The following is a 26,775-nucleotide window of genomic DNA, read 5'->3' as shown; positions in this document are numbered from 1 at the left end:
AGAAGAGCAATAATTTACAAACAGTGGGGAAAAGAATATTAAGGGGCGAGTTAAACTGAAAAAAAAAGTGAGAAAAAAAAAAAAGATACAAAGAGTGAGTCAAAGACGTTCATAGAAATAAGAACAGTGTTGACACATGAAGACATTTTACAGTTTACAGCTCAAAAAAGAGCCTTCTGACAGAGCGACCAACACAGCCTGAGATTGGTTTTAAGTAAAAAAGTATTCAACAGTTTAAAAACAACTGTAGTACCCGTTAAAGGGAATACAAGTGAAACTTTATTATTTTAATGTCCCTTTAACAAGTAAACAAGAGAGAGGAAGAGTGATACAAACAGACTGAAGCAAGAGTGGGAGAGGAATGAGCAGTAAAAGAGAAAGATAGAGGAAAAATACAAAATGAGAGAGAAAAGGGAGGAGGAGAGAAAAAAAGGAGAGAGAGCAAGAAAAAGAGAAGAAAAAAGAAGAGAGAGGAGAGAAAAAAAAAGAAAGAGGAGAGACAAAGGGTGAGCGTGAAAGATAGAGAGAAATAAAGAAATAAGAGATTAGAGGAAGTAGAGAACAAAGAGAAGGGATTCAGGATTACGAAAAATACGAGGGGTTCAGTATTGGAGACATTCTGCAGTCCTAATCTGTGGGTTACTTTGCCAGCTCAGCCAGTCGATTAAGCTCCTGTGACAAAGCAGTAACAGTCCTTAGCACCCGTTCCCGGTCACCCTCTCGTAAACGCCCCCCACACCTCTGCAGGAAACGGTCAGGGTGCCAGGTCACCTGCTGCGCTCTCAGGTAGCGCTTATATGTGGCGCTATTGGAGGAGTCAGAGCCCCTTGCTATGGATTGAGCCATCTGCTCTGCAGTGCCATGTGGTAGTGGCCAAGGAATGTCACTGTACCCCAATAACCGGGTGCCAGAGGCTGCTGCCCTATCCTCACTGTCTTCTCCTTTCCTGTTGACTCCGGTTTCACTGCTGTCTTCTTGCTCTGTGCCATTTTTTCCAGTTGTGCTCACTTTCCCAAAAACCTGTTCACACCTACTCTGATATCGTGTTTTCTGCACCTGCCGGAGCTCAGCCTCCATACGTTGCCTCTGCTCCAAGTACTTTTGCTCTGCATCTTCTCTTGCAGTGTTTGCTGCTGGCGCAGGTTTTTTCCGCGTATTGGGTTCCTCTGCTTTCCGCCGTCTTGCTCTGTATTCTTGAGAAATACGATCTGCCCAGGACTCAAAAGTTTCCTCCTCAGGGGGAGTGTCCACAAAGTCATCTGTAAAAAAAGAGCAATGATGATGCACATGATAGTGACTTATAGCTGCACATTATATTCTAATATCCAGTAACTGTGTATGTTTGCAGTGTATTAACATAGTAAAAAAGTAGATGATGTTGAAAAAAGACAGAAGTCCATCGAGTTTAACCTATACAAATCTAATATACTTACAAAAAAGCACAAGCAATCATAGCCCTGAATTATGTTTCTATCTAGAAGTATATCCAATCCATTTTTAAATGTATCTAAGGTATTGGCATTTACTACCTCCTTAGGTAATAAATTCCACAATTTTATTGCTGTAACAGTGAAAAAACGTTTCTGTTGCAGGAGATTAAATCTCCTTTCTCCCAACCTTCAATTGTGACCTCTTGTCACAAACAATTTTTTGGGAATAAACAGAGCTTCTGCCATCTCTGTATATGGGCCTTGAATATATTTATCTAAAGTAATCATGTCACCTCTCAAGCGCTTTTTTTCTAGAGAAAACAGACCCAGTTTGGCTAGCCTCTCCTCATAGCTTAAATTTTCCATTCTCCTTATTAGCTTTGTGGCCATTCTCTAAACTTTTTCTAAGTCTGCAATGTCTTTTTTTGAGATGGGTCCCCAGAACTGCACTCCATACTCAAGGTGAGGTCTTACCAGGGATTTACAGTATATAGTGACAGAATTATCCTTTCCTCCCCTGAATCAATGCCTCTTTGAATACATGCTTGTATATCGTATTAGCCTTAGAAGCTGCTACCCTGCATTGTGCACCCATCTTTAGCTTCTTATCTATTATTATAGTAGCAGTCCTGTGCATCAAAGTGATTTATAGTGACAGGCAACAATGTATATGTCACAGTGATGGATTGCTTACCATCATACTGTCCGAACACCTCCTGATATTCATCCATACTCTCTGCCAGAAGTTTCTGCTGCCAAACTGCGTCCTCCGTTGCGGAACGATCACTGGATGACCGAATAGAAGAGAGAGCTTGTATGGAATCTGCCTCCTGGTTAAACACAGAGCAATACTTTATTTGTTGATATGTATAATTAGTCTCTCCCTGCTCGTTAGTTCATGCTCAGAGGTAAACCTAAAACAATTAAAGGGACACTAAACCCAAATTTTTTTCTTTCATGTTTCAGATAGAGCAGCAATTTTAAGCAACTTTCTAATTTACTCCTATTATCAATTTTTTCTTTCTTCTCTTGCTATCTTTATTTGAAAAAGCAAGAATCTAAGCTTAGGAGCCGGCTCATTTTTGGGTCAGAACCTGGGTTTCACTTGCTGATTGGTGGCTAAATGTAGCCACCAATCAGCAAACGTTATCGAGGGTGCTGAACCTAAAATGGGCCGGCTCCTAAGCTTTACATTCCTGCATTTAAAAATAAAGATAGCAAGAGAACGAAGAAAATTTGATAATAGGAGTAAATTAGAAAGTTGCTTAAAATTGCTGCTCTATCTGAATCATGAAAGAAAAAAAAATTGGGTTTAGCATCCCTTTAAGTCTAATCAGGGTACGCAACCCAAAATTTGTGAGGGTTATCTATCAGAATTGTTCAAATGACATATAGGTAGGCCCATATGCTAATTTCTTAGACCATGAAGGCTGCCTCTAATCTGAATGCATTTTGACAATTTTTCACCACTAGAGGGAGTTAGTTCATGTGTGTCATATAGATAACATTGTGCTCATTCCCGTGGAGTTACCTAGGAGTCAGCATTGATTGGCTAAAATGCAAGTCTGTCAAAAGAACTGAGATAAGGGGCAGTCTGCAGAGACTTAGATAGAAGGTAATCACAGAGGTAAAAAGTATATTATTATAACTGTGTTGGTTTTGCAAAACTGGGGAATGGGTAATAAAGGGATTATCTATCTTTTTAAACAACAAACATTCTGGTGTTGACTGTCCCTTTAATTAAGGAGGTCTAATGTGCTCACATGCAGATACAGGTAGCCCTCAGTTTACGCCGGGGTTAGGTTCCAGAAGGAACTGTTGTAAATTGAAACCCAGTTTATCATGTAAGTCAATGGGAAGTGAGGGAGTTAGGTTCCAGGCCCCTTTCAAAATTGTCATAAGTAAAACCTAATACATTATTTTTAAAGCTTTGAAATGAAGACTTTAAATGCTAAACAGCATTATAAACCTAATAAAATATTCACACAACACAGAATCTTAATTAAACTAAGTTAAATAAACAAAAACATTTGCTAAACAGCATTATAAACCTAATAAAATAATCACACAACACAGACTTTACTTGCATTTTTCTTCAAACAGTTCTTTCTATGCATTCCAATCTGGACTGATTTATAGACAGGAAGATCTTGTTCCTTTGCAAGCTGCTCGATAGCTCAGGTCTAGTTAAACTGATTCATTTCAGCTTGCTTGGCTTGCATATCTTTGCTGCAACACAAGCGGACAGCTCCACCTACTCTCTATTTTAATCAATGCACTGCTTCTCAATGCTTTTCAATAGCAGTCACATGACTGAAAAAAAAGGTTGTTATTCTGAAACGGTGCAAATTGAACCGTTGTAAACCGAGGGCCACCTGTACTATCTGTAATGTATAATATTATGCAATTAAAGGAACACAAGACCTGTCCTTTTAAAATGTCATAGTAAAAAATTCCATGTAAAAAAAAAAAAAAAGTCAGGTTAAAGGGATATAAAACCAAAACATTTTAGTTTATGAATCAGAGCATACAATTTACTTCTATTATCAAATTTGCTTCGTTCTCATGATATTCTTTGCTGAAGAGATACCTAGGTAGCATCTGAAGCAATACATGGCAGAAAAAAGTGCTGCCATCTAGTGCTCTTGCAAATGGATAATATTCTTGCAAAACTGCTGCCATATAGTGCTCTCGACACGTTCACGCCCCTGAGCTCATTGTCCCTGCTTTTCAAAAAAAGATACCAAAGAACAAAGGAAATGTTATAACATATATATATATAAGTAAATTAGAACGCTGTTTAACCAGTTACCACCACAACTGTACGCCGCTGGTCGTTAAGGGTTTTATTGGTTATAATAGCGCTATTATACCCTCACTCCTTCCTGCTAAATGCAATCCCCATAGAAAGACCAGAGACGTACAGGGTACGACGCTGGTCCTTAAGGGGTTAAAATGTATGATCTATCTGAAACAGGAAATAAAAAAGTGTGCGTTTCATGTCCCTTTAATCTCTTTCAATCTTTCTTTCTACCACCAAATCTGACTCCTGCTTCACAATTTCTCTCTCCTCTCCCCCGCATCCCCCTTCTCGCTGGTTATCTCTTCCTTTTTGATTACCTCTCCTCTATATTCTGCCGTCACTGGCCTCTGATTCTCTGCCCTTTCCCTCTGTATTGCACACAATCTCCCTATCTCTCACTCTCCCATCAGAACACACATATGGTTACCATGAGGTCCTCTGCCCTTCGCAGGATGTCACGAGGTGTTGTACCCTGAAAGTTCGGGACATTTATAGCCTGGGGACACCGTCTGAGTATGGGGACAACCAGGTCTGTGTATACTGTAAAAAATGAGAGCACAGTTAGACTTCTGACACCGATTATACAGAATCTAGTGCTGGCGTAGAAACAGTGAGCCTGAAACCTCGAGGACTGAAACAAAATCACAGCTTAAAACTTCTAGGACTATTGCATAGGGTATGGCAGAAGGAACATTGTACTTTTTATCTTAAAGTGACATGAAACCCAACATTTTTCTTTCACAATTCAGATAGAGCATACACTTTTAAGTTCCAATTTACTTCTGTTATCTAATTGAATGCATTCTCTCGGTATCCTTTGTTGAAGAAGCATCAGTGCACCACAGGGAGCTAGCTAAACACATTAGGTAAACCAATGACAAGGTATATATGTGTAGCCATCAATCAGCAGCTGATGAGCCTACCTAGGTATCCTTTTCAACAAAGAACAACAACAAAAAATAGTTAATAGGAAAGTTGTTGTAAAATGACATGCTCTATTTGAATTACAATGGAAAAATGTGGGTTTCATCTACAAATGTAATATTTAACCCCTTGAGTGCTAATGATGGCTCTGAGCTGTCACAGGGTTTCCCACTCTGGTGCTAACGACGGCTCAGAGCCGTCACTAGCACTCTCCCACCTTGAGGGAGATCTGGGTGCTCCCACCCGCTCCTACCCCAGCGATCAGGCCTGCATAGTGACAGGCATCGCCGGGGCTTCACTTGCGTGGTGAAGTTGCGCGCAGTGACGTGATGACGTCACTGTGCAACTTTATTTATACTTAACAATGTTAAGTATAGGTGCAGGGGGCATGCTGCTTAGAAGCCTGTATCTCAGGCATCTAAGCAGCTACAGACCCCCAAGACCCACCGTTGGAAACATAATCGCCTAACCTTTCCAACAGTGTAAGTCTTGGGGATCTGAAAAGAAAAGAAAAAAAAAATTACAATTTTTTTCTCTCCAAAAAATAAAATAATAATAATAATAAAAACCCTTAAAAAAGCTTAGCACCCAGGTGGGAAAGTGCTTAGCACTCAAAGGGGTAACGAATATAACTGAGTTGAATAAATGTACATTTTCTTTATAGGTTTGTGGAGAAATCAGTGGCGAATTTAGGTTTTGTGCTGCCCTAGGCACTCAAAATTCTGCTACTCCCTCCTAAAGTTTTACTTCCCCAAACACAATACTAAGTACTGTACTGAAAGCCAACAGAACTAAAGGCAATAGCCAGCTAAATAATTGCAACAATTAGAGTTGCTTTCTAAACTGTAAGCCCCATGTGCATTTTCTTATTATAGCCCCCTAGAATGTGAGCTCCTTAGGCACAATCTCTCATTGTATACCTGTATAACACTTCGAAAATAACTGTAAGCCTCTTAGAAATATTGCCACAAAAATGTGCTGCCCCCTCCCATACTGCCGCCCTAGGCAAGTGCCTTGCTTGCCCAGGCCAAAATACGACCCTGGGAGAAATGTCTTTGAAAAATTTATTTATGGCATATTTAACTGCTACCCTCTTATATGCATCATTATTTTTTATTACCTAGATTTCCCATAAACACATCTAGTAACTGTCATAAATTGAGTTTTTGAACTAACGTAGTTCCCCAGGGGACTAGACTAGATATTTCTGTTACTGCCTCAAAAGGACATGAAACCCCAATTTTTCCTTTCATGATTAAGGCAGAGCATGTGATTATAAACAACGTCCAATTTGTCTTTAATTCTCTTGGTATCCTTTTGCTGAAAAGCATACCTAGGTACACTTCAGAAGCATCAATGCACTGCTGGGAGATAGGTGCCGTTTGGTGGCTGCGCATATGTGCCTCTTGTCATTGGGTCACTTTGTGTGTTCAGCTAGCTCCCAGCAGTGGAATACTCCTTCAACTTTCCAATTATCTAATTTGTTTTGTTCTCTTGGTATCCTTTGTTGAAAATAATACATAGGTAGGAGTGGCAGCACATATATGCCTCATGTCATTGCTCCGCCCAAAGTGTTCAGCTAACCTCTAGTGATGAACTGATGCTTCTTCAACAAAGGATACCAAGAGAATTAAACAAATATGATAACAGAAGTATATTAGAAAGTTGTTTAAAACTGTAGGCTCTTTCTGAATAAAGAAGATAAAAATACTACACAATGTCTAAAAGTGACACAAAATATAGTATATAATAATGTGTCAATGTGAAAAAAATATACAATATAAGGTGCCAAAGTGATACATAAAAGGATACTTAGTTTCAAAAATGGCAAAAAGTTCCATTTGATAATCTGTGAGATACGTTACTCAAAAAGAAGAAAAAAATAAATAAATATAGGAACTGGGCAGGAAAAGAGCCGGCTTAACACTCATTCTCACAGCCGCATTTGGATCAAGTCCGGTTTGAGCGTTAATTCTTTTCTTACCGGATTGAACTTTTCCCAAGATGCCTGCTGAGTGACATTAGTGCTTATTTTATATTGACGTTTTTAATGTGTTATCTAGAATGTAAATACATTATTTTGAAGAGATCCTGTACACCCTGGAGGTTTATCTTACCTGTGCGGAATAAAATATTTTTTGTTAGACAGTTTTACACTAGGTTCTCTAATTTTAATTCTTTTTGAGGAACTTATCTTGCAGAATATCAACTAGGACTTTTTTGCCGTTGTATCTCAATCGTGAATGACACATTTTGGTTTTCATGTCCCTTTAAAGGGACACTAAAGTCAAAATTAAAGTTTCATTAATCAGATAGAGCATGTCGTTTTAAGAGACTTTCCAATTTACTTCTATGATCAAATTTTGCTTTTTTTTTTTTTTACTTTCACACTTTCAGAGGCACTAGCTTTTACTGAGCATGTGCAAAAGAATACAGGGTATACGTATACTAGTCTGTGATTGGCAAATGGCTGTCACATGATACAAGGGGAGGTCAAATCGGAGGGGGAAAATAAATTTGTCAGAAAAAAAAGAATCTACTGCTTATTTGAGATTCAGAGTAAATGTTATTGCACTGTATTTTAAATTATGCATTTATTAATTACCGGTATGTAATTCTACTGTATACAGTGCTCCTTTAAGACTGTCAGCTGAATTGGAAATCACATAGATCTTCACAGCTCTATGGCTGAAACAAAAGCTTATACATAGCGCATCTGTTGGGCTTGCACATAACTGACAAATGCACGGCTAGCAAAATAAATCCTAGAGCACCTCACTAGCCCAGAACTTACCGCTCCTGCCTTTCTTTTCCGCTTCTCTCGCTGCCACATGCAGAGCATTGTTGCCAGCCTTGTCACTCTGCAGAGGGTCGGCCCCCTTGCGGAGCAGTAGAAGGGCACATGCATCGTCACCAAGGGCGCAGGCGGCATGAAGAAGGCTCTGCCCTCCTGGTAAGGGCTTGTCTAAACGCAAGTGGCGATGCTTGCGGATATAGGATTTCAAGCGGAGCACATCGCCGCGCTGGATGTAGCCAAGTGCTTTGAGTTCTCGACGGTAAGACATGAAATCTGGGAAAACGTATGGAGCAAGAAAAAGTATTAAACAGCTGGACTAAAAAAGCAATTACAAAGGCTGGGCACATCAATCATTAAAGGGATACTGAAGGGACACTAAATCCAAATATTTTCTTTCGTGATTCAGATAGAGCAGCAATTTTAAGTAACTTTCTAATTTACTCCTATGATCAATTTTTCTTCATTCTCTTGGTATCTTTATTTGAAAAGTATGAATGCAAGCATTTTTTGATAAGCACCTGGGTAGCACTTGCTGGTTGGTGGCTAAATGTAGAATACAATACAAGAAATAGGCCTGCTCCTAAGCTTGCATTCCTGCTTTTTTCAAATAAAGATACCAAGAGAACAGGAAAAATTAATAATAGGAGTAAATTAGAAAGTTGCTGAAAAATGCTGCTCATCTGAATCATGAAAGAAAAAATGTGGATATTATATCCCTTTAACACCCACAAAGAGGTTAGACACATAGTTAAAGTATCGCTTGAGACCTACGCAGCAGTGCTGGCCCCTAGCGGAAACTGACCATGATCAAATCAGCAGACGACCCAGCTGTGGTCTGTCCAGGGGTTAAGCAAATAGAGTTGCAGTGTTGCATGTTGTAATTTGTTAGAGCATGTAGTTTAATAACCATTGATTAAGGCTTCAAATGTAACATCTATAGAACTGTACAGTTACAGGAATAGAATTCCTCTCACAACGATATTTTGCAAATAAATATGTATTTTATAATTGCATTCATACATCTGCTCATGTTAGTTTACATATCCTGACAATCGTACCCTGAAAGACAGACATACGCAGATATATTGCAGAACTGACACACTGCTGGCCTCTCCTTATACACCAATATGCTGCTGAACAGACACATTTCTGTGTATAGGGAGAGGCTGGGAGTGTGTCTGTTCTGCAGAATATCTGTGTATAGGGAGAGGCTGGAGTGTGTCTGTTCTACAGGATATCTGTGTATAGGGAGAGGCTGGAGTGTGTCTGTTCTGCAGGATATCTGTGTATAGGATAGGCTGGGAGTGTGTCTGTTCTGCAGAATATCTGTGTATAGGGAGAGGCTGGAGTGTGTCTGTTCTGCAGAATATCTGTGCATAGGGAGAGGCTGGAGTGTGTCTGTTCTGCAGGATATCTGTATATAGGGAGAGGCTGGAGTGTGTCTGTTCTGCAGAATATCTGTGTATAGGGAGAGGCTGGGAGTGTGTCTGTTCTGCAGAATATCTGTGTATAGGGAGAGGCTGGGAGTGTGTCTGTTCTGCAGGATATCTGTGTATAGGATAGGCTGGGAGTGTGTCTGTTCTGCAGAATATCTGTGTATAGGGAGAGGCTGGAGTGTGTCTGTTCTGCAGGATATCTGTGTATAGGATAGGCTGGGAGTGTGTCTGTTCTGCAGAATATCTGTGTATAGGGAGAGGCTGGAGTGTGTCTGTTCTGCAGGATATCTGTATATAGGGAGAGGCTGGGAGTGTGTCTGTTCTGCAGAATATCTGTGTATAGGGAGAGGCTGGAGTGTGTCTGTTCTGCAGGATATCTGTGTATAGGATAGGCTGGGAGTGTGTCTGTTCTGCAGGATATCTGTGTATAGGATAGGCTGGGAGTGTGTCTGTTCTGCAGAATATCTGTGTATAGGGAGAGGCTGGAGTGTGTCTGTTCTGCAGAATATCTGTGTATAGGGAGAGGCTGGAGTGTGTCTGTTCTGCAGAATATCTGTGTATAGGGAGAGGCTGGAGTGTGTCTGTTCTGCAGGATATCTGTATATAGGGAGAGGCTGGGAGTGTGTCTGTTCTGCAGAATATCTGTGTATAGGGAGAGGCTGGAGTGTGTCTGTTCTGCAGAATATCTGTGTATAGGGAGAGGCTGGAGTGTGTCTGTTCTGCAGAATATCTGTGTATAGGGAGAGGCTGGAGTGTGTCTGTTCTGCAGGATATCTGTATATAGGGAGAGGCTGGGAGTGTGTCTGTTCTGCAGAATATCTGTGTATAGGGAGAGGCTGGAGTGTGTCTGTTCTGCAGAATATCTGTGTATAGGGAGAGGCTGGAGTGTGTCTGTTCTGCAGGATATCTGTGTATAGGATAGGCTGGAGTGTGTCTGTTCTGCAGAATATCTGTGTATAGGGAGAGGCTGGAGTGTGTCTGTTCTGCAGGATATATGTGTATAGGATAGGCTGGGAGTGTGTCTGTTCTGCAGAATATCTGTGTATAGGGAGAGGCTGGAGTGTGTCTGTTCTGCAGAATATCTGTGTATAGGGAGAGGCTGGAGTGTGTCTGTTCTGCAGAATATCTGTGTATAGGGAGAGGCTGGAGTGTGTCTGTTCTGCAGAATATCTGTGTATAGGGAGAGGCTGGAGTGTGTCTGTTCTGCAGGATATCTGTATATAGGGAGAGGCTGGGAGTGTGTCTGTTCTGCAGAATATCTGTGTATAGGGAGAGGCTGGAGTGTGTCTGTTCTGCAGGATATCTGTATATAGGGAGAGGCTGGGAGTGTGTCTGTTCTGCAGAATATCTGTGTATAGGGAGAGGCTGGAGTGTGTCTGTTCTGCAGAATATCTGTGTATAGGGAGAGGCTGGAGTGTGTCTGTTCTGCAGAATATCTGTGTATAGGGAGAGGCTGGAGTGTGTCTGTTCTGCAGGATATCTGTATATAGGGAGAGGCTGGGAGTGTGTCTGTTCTGCAGAATATCTGTGTATAGGGAGAGGCTGGGAGTGTGTCTGTTCTGCAGAATATCTGTGTATAGGGAGAGGCTGGAGTGTGTCTGTTCTGCAGGATATCTGTATATAGGGAGAGGCTGGGAGTGTGTCTGTTCTGCAGGATATCTGTATATAGGGAGAGGCTGGGAGTGTGTCTGTTCTGCAGGATATCTGTATATAGGGAGAGGCTGGGAGTGTGTCTGTTCTGCAGGATATCTGTATATAGGGAGAGGCTGGGAGTGTGTGTGTGTTCTACAGGATATCTGTGTATAGGAGAGGCTGGGAGTGTGTCTGTTCTGCAGGATATCTGTATATAGGGAGAGGCTGGGAGTGTGTCTGTTCTGCAGGATATCTGTGCATAGGAGAAGCTGGGAGTGTGTCTGTTCTGCAGGATATCTGTATATAGGGAGAGGCTGGGAGTGTGTCTGTTCTACAGGATATCTGTGTATAGGAGAGGCTGGGAGTGTGTCTGTTCTACAGGATATCTGTGTATAGGAGAGGCTGGGAGGGTGTCTGTTCTACAGGATATCTGTGTATAGGAGAGGCTGGAGTGTGTCTGTTCTACAGGATATCTGTGTATAGGAGAGGCTGGGAGTGTGTCTGTTCTGCAGGATATCTGTGTATAGGATAGGCTGGAGTGTGTCTGTTCTGCAGGATATCTGTATATAGGGAGAGGCTGGGAGTGTGTCTGTTCTGCAGGATATCTGTGTATAGGAGAGGCTGGGAGTGTGTCTGTTCTGCAGGATATCTGTGTATAGGAGAGGCTGGAGTGTGTCTGTTCTACAGGATATCTGTGTATAGGAGAGGCTGGGAGTGTGTCTGTTCTACAGGATATCTGTGTATAGGAGAAGCTGGGAGTGTGTCTGTTCTACAGGATATCTGTGTATAGGAGAGGCTGGGAGTGTGTCTGTTCTACAGGATATCTGTGTATAGGATAGGCTGGGAGGGTGTCTGTTCTACAGGATATCTGTGTATAGGAGAGGCTGGGAGTGTGTCTGTTCTACAGGATATCTGTGTATAGGAGAGGCTGGAGTGTGTCTGTTCTACAGGATATTTGTGTTTAGGAGAGGCTGGAGTGTGTCTGTTCTACAGGATATCTGTGTATAGGAGAGGCTGGGAGTGTGTCTGTTCTGCAGGATATCTGTATATAGGGAGAGGCTGGGAGTGTGTCTGCTCTACAGGATATTTGTGTATAGGAGAGGCTAGGAGTGTGTCTGTTCTACAGGATATCTGTGTATAGGAGAGGCTGGGAGTGTGTCTGTTCTACAGGATAGCTGTGTATAGGAGAGGCTGGAGTGTGTCTGTTCTACAGGATATCTGTGTATAGGAAAGGCTGGGAGTGTGTCTGCTCTACAGGATATTTGTGTATAGGAGAGGCTAGGAGTGTGTGTGTTCTACAGGATATCTGTGTATAGGAGAGGCTGGGAGTGTGTCTGTTCTACAGGATATCTGTGTATAGGAGAGGCTAGGAGTGTGTCTGTTCTACAGGATATCTGTGTATAGGAGAGGCTGGGAGTGTGTGTGTTCTACAGGATATCTGTGTATAGGAGAGGCTGGAGTGTGTCTGTTCTACAGGATATCTGTGTATAGGAGAGGCTGGGAGTGTGTCTGCTCTACAGGATATTTGTGTATAGGAGAGGCTAGGAGTGTGTGTGTTCTACAGGATATCTGTATATAGGGAGAGGCTGGAGTGTGTCTGCTCTACAGGATATTTGTGTATAGGAGAGGCTAGGAGTGTGTCTGTTCTACAGGATATCTGTGTATAGGAGAGGCTAGGAGTGTGTCTGTTCTACAGGATATCTGTATATAGGGAGAGGCTGGGGTGTGTCTGCTCTACAGGATATTTGTGTATAGGAGAGGCTAGGAGTGTGTCTGTGCTACAGGATATCTGTGTATAGGAGAGGCTGGGAGTGTGTCTGTTCTACAGGATATCTGTGTATAGAAGAGGCTGGAGTGTGTCTGTTCTACAGGATATCTGTGTATAGGAGAGGCTGGGAGTGTGTCTGTTCTACAGGATATCTGTAAATAGGAGAGGCTGAGAGGGTGTCTGTTCTACAGGATATCTGTGTATAGGAGAAGCTGGGAGTGTTTCTGTTCTACAGGATATCTGTGTATAGGAGAGGCTGGAGTGTGTCTGTTCTACAGGATATCTGTGTATAGGAGAGGCTGGGAGTGTGTCTGTTCTACAGGATATCTGTGTATAGAAGAGGCTGGAGTGTGTCTGTTCTACAGGATATCTGTGTATAGGAGAGGCTGGGAGTGTGTCTGTTCTACAGGATATCTGTGTATAGGAGAGGCTGGGAGGGTGTCTGTTCTACAGGATATCTGTGTATAGGAGAAGCTGGGAGTGTTTCTGTTCTACAGGATATCTGTGTATAGGAGAGGCTGGAGTGTGTCTGCTCTACAGGATATCTGTGTATAGGAGAGGCTGGGAGTGTGTCTGCTCTACAGGATATCTGTGTATAGGAGAGGCTAGGAGTGTGTCTGCTCTACAGGATATCTGTGTATAGGAGAGGCTGAGAGTGTGTCTGCTCTACAGGATATCTGTGTATAGGAGAGGCTGGGAGTGTGTCTGCTCTACAGGATATCTGTGTATAGGAGAGGCTGGGAGTGTGTCTGCTCGACAGGATATCTGTGTATAGGAGAGGCTGGGAGTGTGTCTGCTCGACAGGATATCTGTGTATAGGAGAGGCTGGGAGTGTGTCTGCTCTACAGGATATTTGTGTATAGGAGAGGCTTGGAGTGTGTCTGCTCTACAGGATATCTGTGTATAGGAGAGGCTAGGAGTGTCTGTTCTATAGGATATCTATGTATAGGAGAGGCTGGGAGTGTGTCTGCTCTACAGGATATCTGTGTATAGGGAGAGGCTAGGAGTGTGTCTGTTCTACAGGATATCTGTGTATAGGAGAGGCTGGGAGTGTGTCTGTTCTATAAGATATCTGTCACAGATACATATACAGACTGTGTATAGGAGAGGCTGGGAGTGTGTCTGTTCTATAAGATATCTGTGTAAAGGAGAGGCTGGGAGTGTGTTTGTTCTACCGGATATCTGTGTATAGGAGAGGCTGGAGTGTGTCTGTTCTACAGTATATTTGTGTATAGGAGAGGCTAGGAGTGTGTCTGTTCTATAAGATATCTGTGTATAGGAGAGGCTGGGAGTGTGTGTGTTCTACAGGATATCCGTATATAGGGAGAGGCTGAGAGTGTGTGTGTTCTACAGGATATCCGTATATAGGGAGAGGCTGGGAGTGTCTGTTCTATAGGATATCTATGTATAGGAGAGGCTGGGAGTGTGTCTGCTCTACAGGATATCTGTGTATAGGAGAGGCTAGGAGTGTGTCTGTTCTACAGGATATCTGTGTATAGGAGAGGCTGGAGTGTGTCAGTTCTACAGGATATCTGTCTATAAGAGAGGCTGGAGTGTGTCAGTTCTACAGGATATTTGTGTATAGGAGAGGCTAGGAGTGTGTCTGTTCTATAAGATATCTGTGTATAGGAGAGGCTGGGAGTGTGTCTGTTCTATAAGATATCTGTGTATAGGAGAGGCTGGAGTGTGTCTGTTCTACAGGATATTTGTGTATAGGAGAGGCTAGGAGTGTGTCTGTTCTACAGGATATCTGTGTATAGGAGAGGCTGGGAGTGTGTCTGTTCTATAAGATATCTGTGTATAGGAGAGGCTGGAGTGTGTTTGTTCTACGGGATATTTGTGTATAGGAGAGGCTAGGAGTGTGTCTGTTCTACAGGATATCTGTCTATAAGAGAGGCTGGAGTGTGTCTGCTCTACAGGATATCTGTGTATAGGAGAGGCTAGGAGTGTCTGTTCTATAGGATATCTATGTATAGGAGAGGCTGGGAGTGTGTCTGCTCTACAGGATATCTGTGTATAGGGAGAGGCTAGGAGTGTGTCTGTTCTACAGGATATCTGTGTATAGGAGAGGCTGGGAGTGTGTCTGTTCTATAAGATATCTGTCACAGATACATATACAGACTGTGTATAGGAGAGGCTGGGAGTGTGTCTGTTCTATAAGATATCTGTGTAAAGGAGAGGCTGGGAGTGTGTTTGTTCTACCGGATATCTGTGTATAGGAGAGGCTGGAGTGTGTCTGTTCTACAGTATATTTGTGTATAGGAGAGGCTAGGAGTGTGTCTGTTCTATAAGATATCTGTGTATAGGAGAGGCTGGGAGTGTGTGTGTTCTACAGGATATCCGTATATAGGGAGAGGCTGAGAGTTTGTGTGTTCTACAGGATATCCGTATATAGGGAGAGGCTGGGAGTGTCTGTTCTATAGGATATCTATGTATAGGAGAGGCTAGGAGTGTGTCTGTTCTACAGGATATCTGTGTATAGGAGAGGCTAGGAGTGTGTCTGTTCTACAGGATATCTGTGTATAGGAGAGGCTGGGAGTGTGTCTGTTCTACAGGATATCTGTCTATAAGAGAGGCTGGATTGTGTCAGTTCTACAGGATATTTGTGTATAGGAGAGGCTAGGAGTGTGTCTGTTCTATAAGATATCTGTGTATAGGAGAGGCTGGGAGTGTGTCTGTTCTATAAGATATCTGTGTATAGGAGAGGCTGGAGTGTGTCTGTTCTACAGGATATTTGTGTATAGGAGAGGCTAGGAGTGTGTCTGTTCTACAGGATATCTGTGTATAGGAGAGGCTGGGAGTGTGTCTGTTCTATAAGATATCTGTGTATAGGAGAGGCTGGAGTGTGTTTGTTCTACAGGATATTTGTGTATAGGAGAGGCTAGGAGTGTGTCTGTTCTATAAGATATCTGTGTATAGGAGAGGCTGGGAGTGTGTCTGTTCTACAGGATATCTGTCTATAAGAGAGGCTGGAGTGTGTCTGCTCTACAGGATATCTGTGTATAGGAGAGGCTGGAGTGTGTCTGTTCTACAGGATATCTGTGTATAGGGAGAGGCTGGGAGTGTGTCTGTTCTATAAGATATCTGTGTATAGGAGAGGCTAGGAGTGTGTCTGTTCTACAGGATATCTGTGTATAGGAGAGGCTGGGAGTGTGTCTGTTCTATAAGATATCTGTGTATAGGAGAGGCTGGGAGTGTGTCTATTCTACAGGATATCTGTGTATAGGAGAGGCTGGGAGTGTGTCTGTTCTACAGGATATCTGTGTATAGGAGAGGCTGGGAGTGTGTCTGTTCTACAGGATAGCTGTGTATAGGAGAGGCTGGAGTGTGTCTGTTCTACAGGATATCTGTGTATAGGAGAGGCTGGGAGTGTGTCTGCTCTACAGGATATTTGTGTATAGGAGAGGCTAGGAGTGTGTGTGTTCTACAGGATATCTGTGTATAGGAGAGGCTGGGAGTGTGTCTGTTCTACAGGATATCTGTGTATAGGAGAGGCTAGGAGTGTGTCTGTTCTACAGGATATCTGTGTATAGGAGAGGCTAGGAGTGTGTCTGTTCTACAGGATATCTGTGTATAGGAGAGGCTGGGAGTGTGTGTGTTCTACAGGATATCTGTGTATAGGAGAGGCTGGAGTGTGTCTGTTCTACAGGATATCTGTGTATAGGAGAGGCTGGGAGTGTGTCTGCTCTACAGGATATTTGTGTATAGGAGAGGCTAGGAGTGTGTGTGTTCTACAGGATATCTGTATATAGGGAGAGGCTGGAGTGTGTCTGCTCTACAGGATATTTGTGTATAGGAGAGGCTAGGAGTGTGTCTGTGCTACAGGATATCTGTGTATAGGAGAGGCTGGGAGTGTGTCTGTTCTACAGGATATCTGTGTATAGAAGAGGCTGGAGTGTGTCTGTTCTACAGGATATCTGTGTATAGGAGAGGCTGGGAGTGTGTCTGTTCTACAGGATATCTGTAAATAGGAGAGGCTGAGAGTGTGTCTGCTCTACAGGATATCTGTGTATAGGAGAGGCTGGGAGTGTGTCTGTTCTACAGGATATCTGTGTATAGGAGAGGCTGGGAGGGTGTCTGTTCTACAGGATATCTGTGTATAGGAGAAGCTGGGAGTGTTTCTGTTCTACAGGATATCTGTGTATAGGAGAGGCTGGAGTGTGTCTGCTCTACAGGATATCTGTGTATAGGAGAGGCTGGGAGTGTGTCTGCTCTACAGGATATCTGTGTATAGGAGAGGCTAGGAGTGTGTCTGCTCTACAGGATATCTGTGTATAGGAGAGGCTGAGAGTGTGTCTGCTCTACAGGATATCTGTGTATAGGAGAGGCTGAGAGTGTGTCTGCTCTACAGGATATCTGTGTATAGGAGAGGCTGGGAGTGTGTCTGCTCGACAGGATATCTGTGTATAGGAGAGGCTGGGAGTGTGTCTGCTCGACAGGATATCTGTGTATAGGAGAGGCTGGGAGTGTGTCTGCTCTACAGGATATTTGTGTATAGGAGAGGCTTGGAGTGTGTCTGCTCTACAGGATATCTGTGTATAGGAGAGGCTAGGAGTGTCTGTTCTATAGGATATCTATGTATAGGAGAGGCTGGGAGTGTGTCTGCTCTACAGGATATCTGTGTATAGGGAGAGGCTAGGAGTGTGTCTGTTCTACAGGATATCTGTGTATAGGAGAGGCTGGGAGTGTGTCTGTTCTATAAGATATCTGTCACAGATACATATACAGACTGTGTATAGGAGAGGCTGGGAGTGTGTCTGTTCTATAAGATATCTGTGTAAAGGAGAGGCTGGGAGTGTGTTTGTTCTACCGGATATCTGTGTATAGGAGAGGCTGGAGTGTGTCTGTTCTACAGTATATTTGTGTATAGGAGAGGCTAGGAGTGTGTCTGTTCTATAAGATATCTGTGTATAGGAGAGGCTGGGAGTGTGTGTGTTCTACAGGATATCCGTATATAGGGAGAGGCTGAGAGTGTGTGTGTTCTACAGGATATCCGTATATAGGGAGAGGCTGGGAGTGTCTGTTCTATAGGATATCTATGTATAGGAGAGGCTGGGAGTGTGTCTGCTCTACAGGATATCTGTGTATAGGAGAGGCTAGGAGTGTGTCTGTTCTACAGGATATCTGTGTATAGGAGAGGCTGGAGTGTGTCAGTTCTACAGGATATCTGTCTATAAGAGAGGCTGGAGTGTGTCAGTTCTACAGGATATTTGTGTATAGGAGAGGCTAGGAGTGTGTCTGTTCTATAAGATATCTGTGTATAGGAGAGGCTGGGAGTGTGTCTGTTCTATAAGATATCTGTGTATAGGAGAGGCTGGAGTGTGTCTGTTCTACAGGATATTTGTGTATAGGAGAGGCTAGGAGTGTGTCTGTTCTACAGGATATCTGTGTATAGGAGAGGCTGGGAGTGTGTCTGTTCTATAAGATATCTGTGTATAGGAGAGGCTGGAGTGTGTTTGTTCTACGGGATATTTGTGTATAGGAGAGGCTAGGAGTGTGTCTGTTCTACAGGATATCTGTCTATAAGAGAGGCTGGAGTGTGTCTGCTCTACAGGATATCTGTGTATAGGAGAGGCTAGGAGTGTCTGTTCTATAGGATATCTATGTATAGGAGAGGCTGGGAGTGTGTCTGCTCTACAGGATATCTGTGTATAGGGAGAGGCTAGGAGTGTGTCTGTTCTACAGGATATCTGTGTATAGGAGAGGCTGGGAGTGTGTCTGTTCTATAAGATATCTGTCACAGATACATATACAGACTGTGTATAGGAGAGGCTGGGAGTGTGTCTGTTCTATAAGATATCTGTGTAAAGGAGAGGCTGGGAGTGTGTTTGTTCTACCGGATATCTGTGTATAGGAGAGGCTGGAGTGTGTCTGTTCTACAGTATATTTGTGTATAGGAGAGGCTAGGAGTGTGTCTGTTCTATAAGATATCTGTGTATAGGAGAGGCTGGGAGTGTGTGTGTTCTACAGGATATCCGTATATAGGGAGAGGCTGAGAGTTTGTGTGTTCTACAGGATATCCGTATATAGGGAGAGGCTGGGAGTGTCTGTTCTATAGGATATCTATGTATAGGAGAGGCTAGGAGTGTGTCTGTTCTACAGGATATCTGTGTATAGGAGAGGCTAGGAGTGTGTCTGTTCTACAGGATATCTGTGTATAGGAGAGGCTGGGAGTGTGTCTGTTCTACAGGATATCTGTCTATAAGAGAGGCTGGATTGTGTCAGTTCTACAGGATATTTGTGTATAGGAGAGGCTAGGAGTGTGTCTGTTCTATAAGATATCTGTGTATAGGAGAGGCTGGGAGTGTGTCTGTTCTATAAGATATCTGTGTATAGGAGAGGCTGGAGTGTGTCTGTTCTACAGGATATTTGTGTATAGGAGAGGCTAGGAGTGTGTCTGTTCTATAAGATATCTGTGTATAGGAGAGGCTGGGAGTGTGTCTGTTCTACAGGATATCTGTCTATAAGAGAGGCTGGAGTGTGTCTGCTCTACAGGATATCTGTGTATAGGAGAGGCTGGAGTGTGTCTGTTCTACAGGATATCTGTGTATAGGGAGAGGCTGGGAGTGTGTCTGTTCTATAAGATATCTGTGTATAGGAGAGGCTAGGAGTGTGTCTGTTCTATAGGATATCTATGTATAGGAGAGGCTAGGAGTGTGTCTGTTCTACAGGATATCTGTGTATAGGAGAGGCTAGGAGTGTGTCTGTTCTACAGGATATCTGTGTATAGGAGAGGCTGGGAGTGTGTCTGTTCTACAGGATATCTGTCTATAAGAGAGGCTGGATTGTGTCAGTTCTACAGGATATTTGTGTATAGGAGAGGCTAGGAGTGTGTCTGTTCTATAAGATATCTGTGTATAGGAGAGGCTGGGAGTGTGTCTGTTCTATAAGATATCTGTGTATAGGAGAGGCTGGAGTGTGTCTGTTCTACAGGATATTTGTGTATAGGAGAGGCTAGGAGTGTGTCTGTTCTACAGGATATCTGTGTATAGGAGAGGCTGGGAGTGTGTCTGTTCTATAAGATATCTGTGTATAGGAGAGGCTGGAGTGTGTTTGTTCTACAGGATATTTGTGTATAGGAGAGGCTAGGAGTGTGTCTGTTCTATAAGATATCTGTGTATAGGAGAGGCTGGGAGTGTGTCTGTTCTACAGGATATCTGTCTATAAGAGAGGCTGGAGTGTGTCTGCTCTACAGGATATCTGTGTATAGGAGAGGCTGGAGTGTGTCTGTTCTACAGGATATCTGTGTATAGGGAGAGGCTGGGAGTGTGTCTGTTCTATAAGATATCTGTGTATAGGAGAGGCTAGGAGTGTGTCTGTTCTACAGGATATCTGTGTATAGGAGAGGCTGGGAGTGTGTCTGTTCTATAAGATATCTGTGTATAGGAGAGGCTGGGAGTGTGTCTATTCTACAGGATATCTGTGTATAGGAGAGGCTGGGAGTGTGTCTGTTCTACAGCATATCTGTGTATAGGAGAGGCTGGAGTGTGTCTGTTCTACAGGATATCTGTGTATAGGAGAGGCTGGGAGTGTGTCTGTTCTATAAGATATCTGTGTATAGGAGAGGCTGGGAATGTGTCTGTTCTACAGGATATCTGTGTATAGGAGAGGCTGGGAGTGTGTCTGTTCTACAGGATATTTGTGTATAGGAGAGGCTAGGAGTTTGTCTGTTCTATAAGATATCTGTGTATAGGAGAGGCTGGGAGTGTGTGTGTTCTATAAGATATCTGTGTATAGGAGAGGCTGGGAGTGTGTGTGTTCTATAAGATATCTGTGTATAGGAGAGGCTGGGAGTGTGTCTGTTCTACAGGATATTTGTGTATAGGAGAGGCTGGGAGTGTGTGTGTTCTATAAGATATCTGTGTATAGGAGAGGCTGGGAGTGTGTGTGTTCTATAAGATATCTGTGTATAGGAGAGGCTGGGAGTGTGTCTGTTCTGCAGGATATCTGTGTATAGGAGAGGCTGGAGTGTGTCTGTTCTACAGGATATCTGTGTATAGGAGAGGCTGGGAGTGTGTCTGTTCTACAGGATATCTGTCTATAAGAGAGGCTGGAGTGTGTCTGCTCTACAGGATATCTGTGTATAGGAGAGGCTGGGAGTGTGTCTGTTCTATAAGATATCTGTGTATAGGAGATGCTGGGAGTGTGTCTGTTCTACAGGATATCTGTCTATAAGAGAGGCTGGAGTGTGTCTGCTCTACAGGATATCTGTGTATAAGGAGAGGCTTAAAATCTTAGTTTAGCGTTCTAAATGATTTTCTCAGCCATATTTCATTATTTTCCTACAAAAATTGGCGTGGGGGTTCAGATGAGGGCTACCAACAATGCTGCAATGTTTGTGTCTCCAGGAACAAAAAGGGGAGCCCTATTTTGGGGTGTAAAGTCCCTGTTTTCCCCATAGACTTTCCACAGCCAGCCAGCTCTGCTCACCTACATGGATACATTGTATCAAACCCTCAGCCTACAGGTTTTTATACATTTGTAACTGTTTACTGTACACAGACACTTAAAGCAGCCCTCTCAGTAACAACTGTACAAACTGCTGAGGAAATAATGTTCACACAGCCTTAAAGGGCAGGATAGCACCTGGTCACACAGTCTTAAAGGGACAAAAAAAAACAACAACACAGCCTTGAAAGGGTCAACTAGCACCACACACACACAGTCTTAAAGGGACAGATCGCAGTAATGTTCATGCAGCGCAACCTTAAAGGGCAGCTTGACACCTGCGCACAGAGCCTTAAAGGGACAGATCACTGTAATGTGGTCGCAGTGCAACCTTAAAGGGTAGCTCGACATCTGCGCACACAGCCTTAAAGGGACAGATAACCGTAATGTGCACGCAGCGCAGCCTTAAAGGGCAGCTCAACACCTACGCACACAGCTTTAAAAGGACAGATCACCGTAATGTGCCCGCAGCGCAACATTAAAGGGCAGCTCAACACCTGCGCACAGAGCCTTAAAGGGACAGATCACCATAATGTACACGCGCAACCTTAAAGGGCAGCTCGACACCTCTGCACAGAGCCTTAAAGGGACAGATCACCATAATGTGGACACAGTGCAACCTTAAAGGGCAGCTCGACACCTGCGCACAGAGCCTTAAAGGGACAGATCACTAATGTGCACGCAGCGCAACCTTAAAGGGCAGCTCGACACCTGCTCACAGAGCCTTAAAGGGACAGATCACCGTAATGTGCACGCAGCGCAACCTTAAAGGACAGCTCGACACCTGCACAAAGAGCCTTAAAGGGAAAGATCACTGCAATGTGCATGCAGTGCAACCTTAAAGGGCAGCTCGGCACCTGCTCACAGTCTTAAAGGGGCAGGCACACACAACCTTTTAGTGAGTTTACACGCACAGTTTTAAAGGGAGCGATAGTATGCATCCCAATGTGATGCACGCAGCCTTAAAGGGACGCTCTGTCTTAACGGGACAGTGGCACATGCACGCACACAAACATACAGAGCACTCTCAGCCTTTAAAAGGACAACTTGCACAACATGCATGCAGCCTAAAAGGGACAGATCATGGTAATATTCACGCAGCGCAACCTTAAAGGGCAGCTCGGCACCTGCGCACACAGTCTTTACGGTACAGGCACACACAACCTTTAGTGGTTAAACGCAGACAGTTTTAAAGAGAGTGATAGTATGCATCCACACGCAAAGCACAGCGCCTTAAAGGGACACTCTGTCTTAAAGGGACAGGTGCACGTGCACAGCCTTTAAAAGGACAACTTGCACCATAACCACACAGTGTTAACGGAACAGCTCATACCATGCACACCTAGCGCAGCCTTAAAGGGCAGCTCACCGCCTGCTCACACAGTCTTAAAGGGGCAGGCACACACAACCTTTAGTGGGTAAAGTCACACCACACGCCGCACACAGTCTTAAAGAGAGCGATAACAGTATACATCCACACGCAACGCACACAGCCTTAAAGGGGCACCCAGTATTAAAGTGACAGACACAAACGCAGACTTTAAAGGAGGAGCTCACACCACACACACACAGTTTTAATGGTACAGGTGCCACAATGTTCACACACACAGCTTTAAAAGGACAGCTCATGGCATTCACGCACAGCCTTAAATGCTTTAAATGAATGGTTTATGGTACACACAGACTTTGGGGCCAAATTATCAAGTTCCGAATGGAGCTTGATGCCCCCTGTTTCCGTGCAAGCCTTCAGGCTCACCAGAAATGGCAGTTATGAAGCAGCGGTCTAAAGACCGCTGCTCCATAACTGATCTGCTGCCTCTGAGGCTGCGGTCTTCAATACGCCCGATCCTATACGATCAGGCTGATTGACACCCCCTGCTAGTGGCCGATTGGCCGTGAATCTGCAGGGGGTGCCATTGCACAAGCAGTTAACAAAATTGCTTGTGCAATGATAAATGCAGGCAGCGTATGCTGTCAGCATTTATCGATGTGCGGCGGACATGATACGCTACATTGTATCATGTCCGTCCGCACTTTAGTAAATCGGCCCCTTAGAGATGGCTCAAGGCAATCGTAAAAAGAGTTATAGAGATTTTATGGCATCCACACAAAGCCATGAGCTGTGCTTTTAGTCTGCGAGTGTGTGTGTTTTTTTGTTGTTGAGCTAACAGTTTGAACGGTTCCCCAATCAGCCCTCTAGTCATACAGCACCTTTGTTTTAGAGAGATGATTGGAAAATATTTCAAACTGTTAGTTCAATAAAAATATTACTTTTCAAGTTTGTGGCCAGGGCAGGGTATTTGAATTTCAGCGCTACATTAAAAAGTAAGTTATAGCGCATCTTCATAACAACTGAAGAGTTAAACTCCTAAAATATCTATAACATTCCAGATTTGTTTAGACAAAGGGGAAAAGTTTACTATCACTTTAAGGACTGTGTGCATTGTGTGAGGGTGTCCGTGCCGTTAAAGGGACAGTTCACCCAAAAACTTTCTCCCCTTTAAATTATTCCCAATTATCCTTTTTACCTGCTAGAGTGTATTAAATTGGTTGCAAGTAGCTCCTTTACTCATATTTCATCATTTGAAATAGCTGATTTAGCTTGTGGTTTCCCAACCTATACTGAAAGTTTTGATACTGGCGTATACGCTATTGACAAGCCTAAGTAAACACAGCCAGCAGAAGAGATTACACTCTCAGTGGGGGGCATGATAGTTAAGTAATAAAATTATAATTTTCCATTGTTCTCTCTAAGTATTGAGCTTTGGTGTTCCAGACAAATATAATATAAGGAAGCAAGTCTGTATACATAAAAGTGATAACATAATGAGATCTGATATTACCTGAAGCTCAACCCATTGTAATAGGCTGTGGTTTCAAAGCACAAAACCAGCTACTTCAGATACACAAATAAACCCAAAAATGCAATTTCTCAAATATTTTATACTCTGCAGTTGGTATAACAAGTCATTTAAAATACATTTATGGAAAAACAATTTTACAGTGTACTGTCCCTTTAAGACTGTGCAAGCGTAATGTGATCTGTGCTGTTAAGGCTGTGTGTGCTGTGTTTGTGCACCTGTACCATTAAAACTGTGTGTGTGTGGTGTGTGCTCCCCCTTTAAAGTCTGCGTTTGTCTGTCACTTTAATACTGGGTGCCCCTTTAAGGCTGTGTGCATTTGGGTGTGCTTAAAAGCCTGTGTGCCTGCCCGTTAAAGACTGAGCATTGTGTGAGATGTTCCTTTAAGGCTGTGTGCGTTGTGTGTGGACTGTGGATGTATACTGTTAACGCTCCCTTTAAGACTGTGTGCGTGTGGTGTGACTTTACCCACTAAAAGTTGTGTGTGCCTGCCCTTTTAAGACTGTGTGAGCAGGCGGTGAGCTGCCCTTTAAGGTTGCGCTAGGTGTGCATGGTGTGAGCTGTTCCGTTAACACTGTGTGGTTATGGTGCAAGTTGTCCTTTTAAAGGCTGTGCACGTGCCCCTGTCCCTTTAAGACAGAGTGTCCCTTTAAGGCGCTGTGCTTTGCATGTGGATGCATACTATCGCTCTCTTTAAAACTGTCTGCGTTTAACGACTAAAGGTTGTGTGTGCCTGTACCTTAAAGACTTTGTGCGCAGGTGTCGAGCTGCCCTTTAAGGTTGCGTGTGTGAATATTATGGTGATCTGTCCCTTTTAGGCTGTATGCGTGTGGTGCAAGTTGTCCTTTTAAAGGCTGAGAGTGCTCTGTGTGTTTGTGTGCGTGCATGTGCCACTGTCCCATTAAGACAGCGCATCCCTTTAAGGCTGCGTGCATCACATGGGGATGCATACTATTGCTCCCTTTAAAACTGCGTGTAAACTCACTAAAAGGTTGTGTGTGCCTGCCCCTTTAAGACTGTGAGCAGGTGCCGAGCTGCCCTTTAAGGTTACGCTGCGTGCACATTGCGGTGATCTGTCCCTTTAAGACTCTGTGCGCAGGTGTCGAGCTGCCCTTTAAGGTTGCGCTGGGTGCACATTGCGGTAATCTGTCCCTTTAAGGCTCTGTGCGCAGGTTTCGAGCTGCCCTTTAAGGTTGCGCTGCATGCACATTATGGTGATCTGTCCTTTTAAGGCTCTTTGCGCAGGTGTCAAGCTGCTCTTTAAGGTTGCGCTGCGTGTACATTATGGTGATATGTCCCTTTAAGGCTCTGTGCGCAGGTGTCAAGCTGCCCTTTAAGGTTGCGCTGCATGAACATTACTGCAATCTGTCCCTATAAGACTGTGTGCGTGTGGTGCTAGTTGACCCTTTCAAGGCTGTGTTTTTTCTGTCTGTCCCTTTAAGACTGTGTGACCAGGTGCTATCCTGCCCTTTAAGGCTGTGTGAACATTATTTCCTCAGCAGTTTGTACAGTTGGTACTGAGAGGGCTGCTTTAAGTGTCTGTGTACAGTAAACAGTTACAAATGTATAAAAACCTGTAGGCTGAGTGTTTGATACAATGTATCCATGTAGGTGAGCAGGGCTGGCTGTGGGAAGTCTATGGGGAAAACAGGGACTTTACACCCCAAAATAGGGCTCCCCCTTTTGTTCCTGGAGACACAAACATTGCAGCATTGTTGGTAGCCCTCATCTGAACCCCCACGCCAATTTTTGTAGGAAAATAATAAGATATGGCTGAGAAAATCATTTAGAACGCTAAACTAAGATTTTACCCCCCTTTAAACATCTGCTGCACCATAGTTGCACAAACTGTCACGCTCTCCAGCCCCTAATATCAGCTAAATGTTGCAGATATTGATGAGAAAGAAAAAAAAAACACAATCCACCATGTAGCTATCGTACCTGAAACTCCAAGAATTGCGGTTAACTTCCTGCCTAAAAGGCACAAAAGCTCCCCACTTCCTGTCCAGTAGAATAAAGAACCGGAAGAAACACAGACACATACTCCTAGTTCCCACATCTGTATCTAAAGGTTCACTTGCTTTACATTGCTGGAATATTGTATTTACTGGATTTAACCTTTTCATTGCTAAGTCATTGTTATCATATTTGCACAGAAACGATTTTGAACTTTTTAAACCCTGAATTTAAGCACAAAATTCAGCTTATTTTCTGTTCTCTTTTTTTTAAGCTGTTCATGTATCAGAAATACATTTAAAATTCTACCACTCTGTAATCAAATAACTGCAGTTAAAGAGACAGTATAGCAAACATGCACATGACCCCTACCTTAGATCCCTAATATTTAACCCCTCAATTGCTGTGTTTAATTATTTCAGACTGCTGTGCTAAATGTATTTTTATTCTCTTGCAGTCATTTTAAATATTAATGGGGTTTCTGTGAATCTATGTTAGCCATAGAAATCCACAAAATCCAAGAATTTTCAGAAAAGAGTTTGCATAAATAATTCAAGAAAAATGGCAAACTGCAAAAAAAAAAAAGTTAAAGGGACAGTCAACACCAGAATTTTTGTTGTTTTAAAAGATAGAAAATCCCTTTATTACCCATTCCCCAGTTTTGCAAAACCAACACAGTTATAATAATACACTTTTTACCTCTGTGATTACCTTGTATCT

At 43.3% G+C, this 26,775-nt stretch overlaps 1 protein-coding gene across 1 annotated transcript; it reads right to left on the bottom strand.

Annotated features, from left to right (window-relative positions):
- Nucleotides 1–256: 256 nt before the first annotated feature.
- NFKBIL1 (NFKB inhibitor like 1) lies at nucleotides 257–26,088 on the bottom strand. Its single transcript, XM_053721968.1, has 5 exons — nucleotides 26,041–26,088; nucleotides 7,952–8,227; nucleotides 4,661–4,773; nucleotides 2,125–2,260; nucleotides 257–1,259 (listed from the first exon to the last, which is right to left on the bottom strand). The coding sequence occupies exons 2-5, from the start codon at nucleotides 8,220–8,222 to the stop codon at nucleotides 640–642; spliced, it is 1,140 nt and encodes a 379-aa protein (XP_053577943.1). The 5' UTR covers nucleotides 8,223–8,227; nucleotides 26,041–26,088; the 3' UTR covers nucleotides 257–639.
- Nucleotides 26,089–26,775: the final 687 nt, after the last annotated feature.

The sequence above is a fragment of the Bombina bombina genome, chromosome 7 (assembly GCF_027579735.1).
Source record: "Bombina bombina isolate aBomBom1 chromosome 7, aBomBom1.pri, whole genome shotgun sequence".
Taxonomy (NCBI): domain Eukaryota; kingdom Metazoa; phylum Chordata; class Amphibia; order Anura; family Bombinatoridae; genus Bombina; species Bombina bombina.
The sequence above is the reverse complement of the archived record's forward strand: the minus strand, read 5'-3'. Positions and strand labels throughout refer to the sequence as shown.

Coding starts and splice junctions, on each gene's coding strand:
- NFKBIL1 (XM_053721968.1), bottom strand. CDS start 8,222: ATGTCTTACCGTCGAGAACTCAAAGCACTTGGCTACATCCAGCGCGGC. Junction 2,261..4,660: donor GAAGGGCAGAGGACCTCATG/GTAACCATATGT, acceptor GTGTTTAACCAG/GAGGCAGATTCCATACAAGC. Junction 1,260..2,124: donor GGTGTTCGGACAGTATGATG/GTAAGCAATCCA, acceptor CTTTTTTTACAG/ATGACTTTGTGGACACTCCC.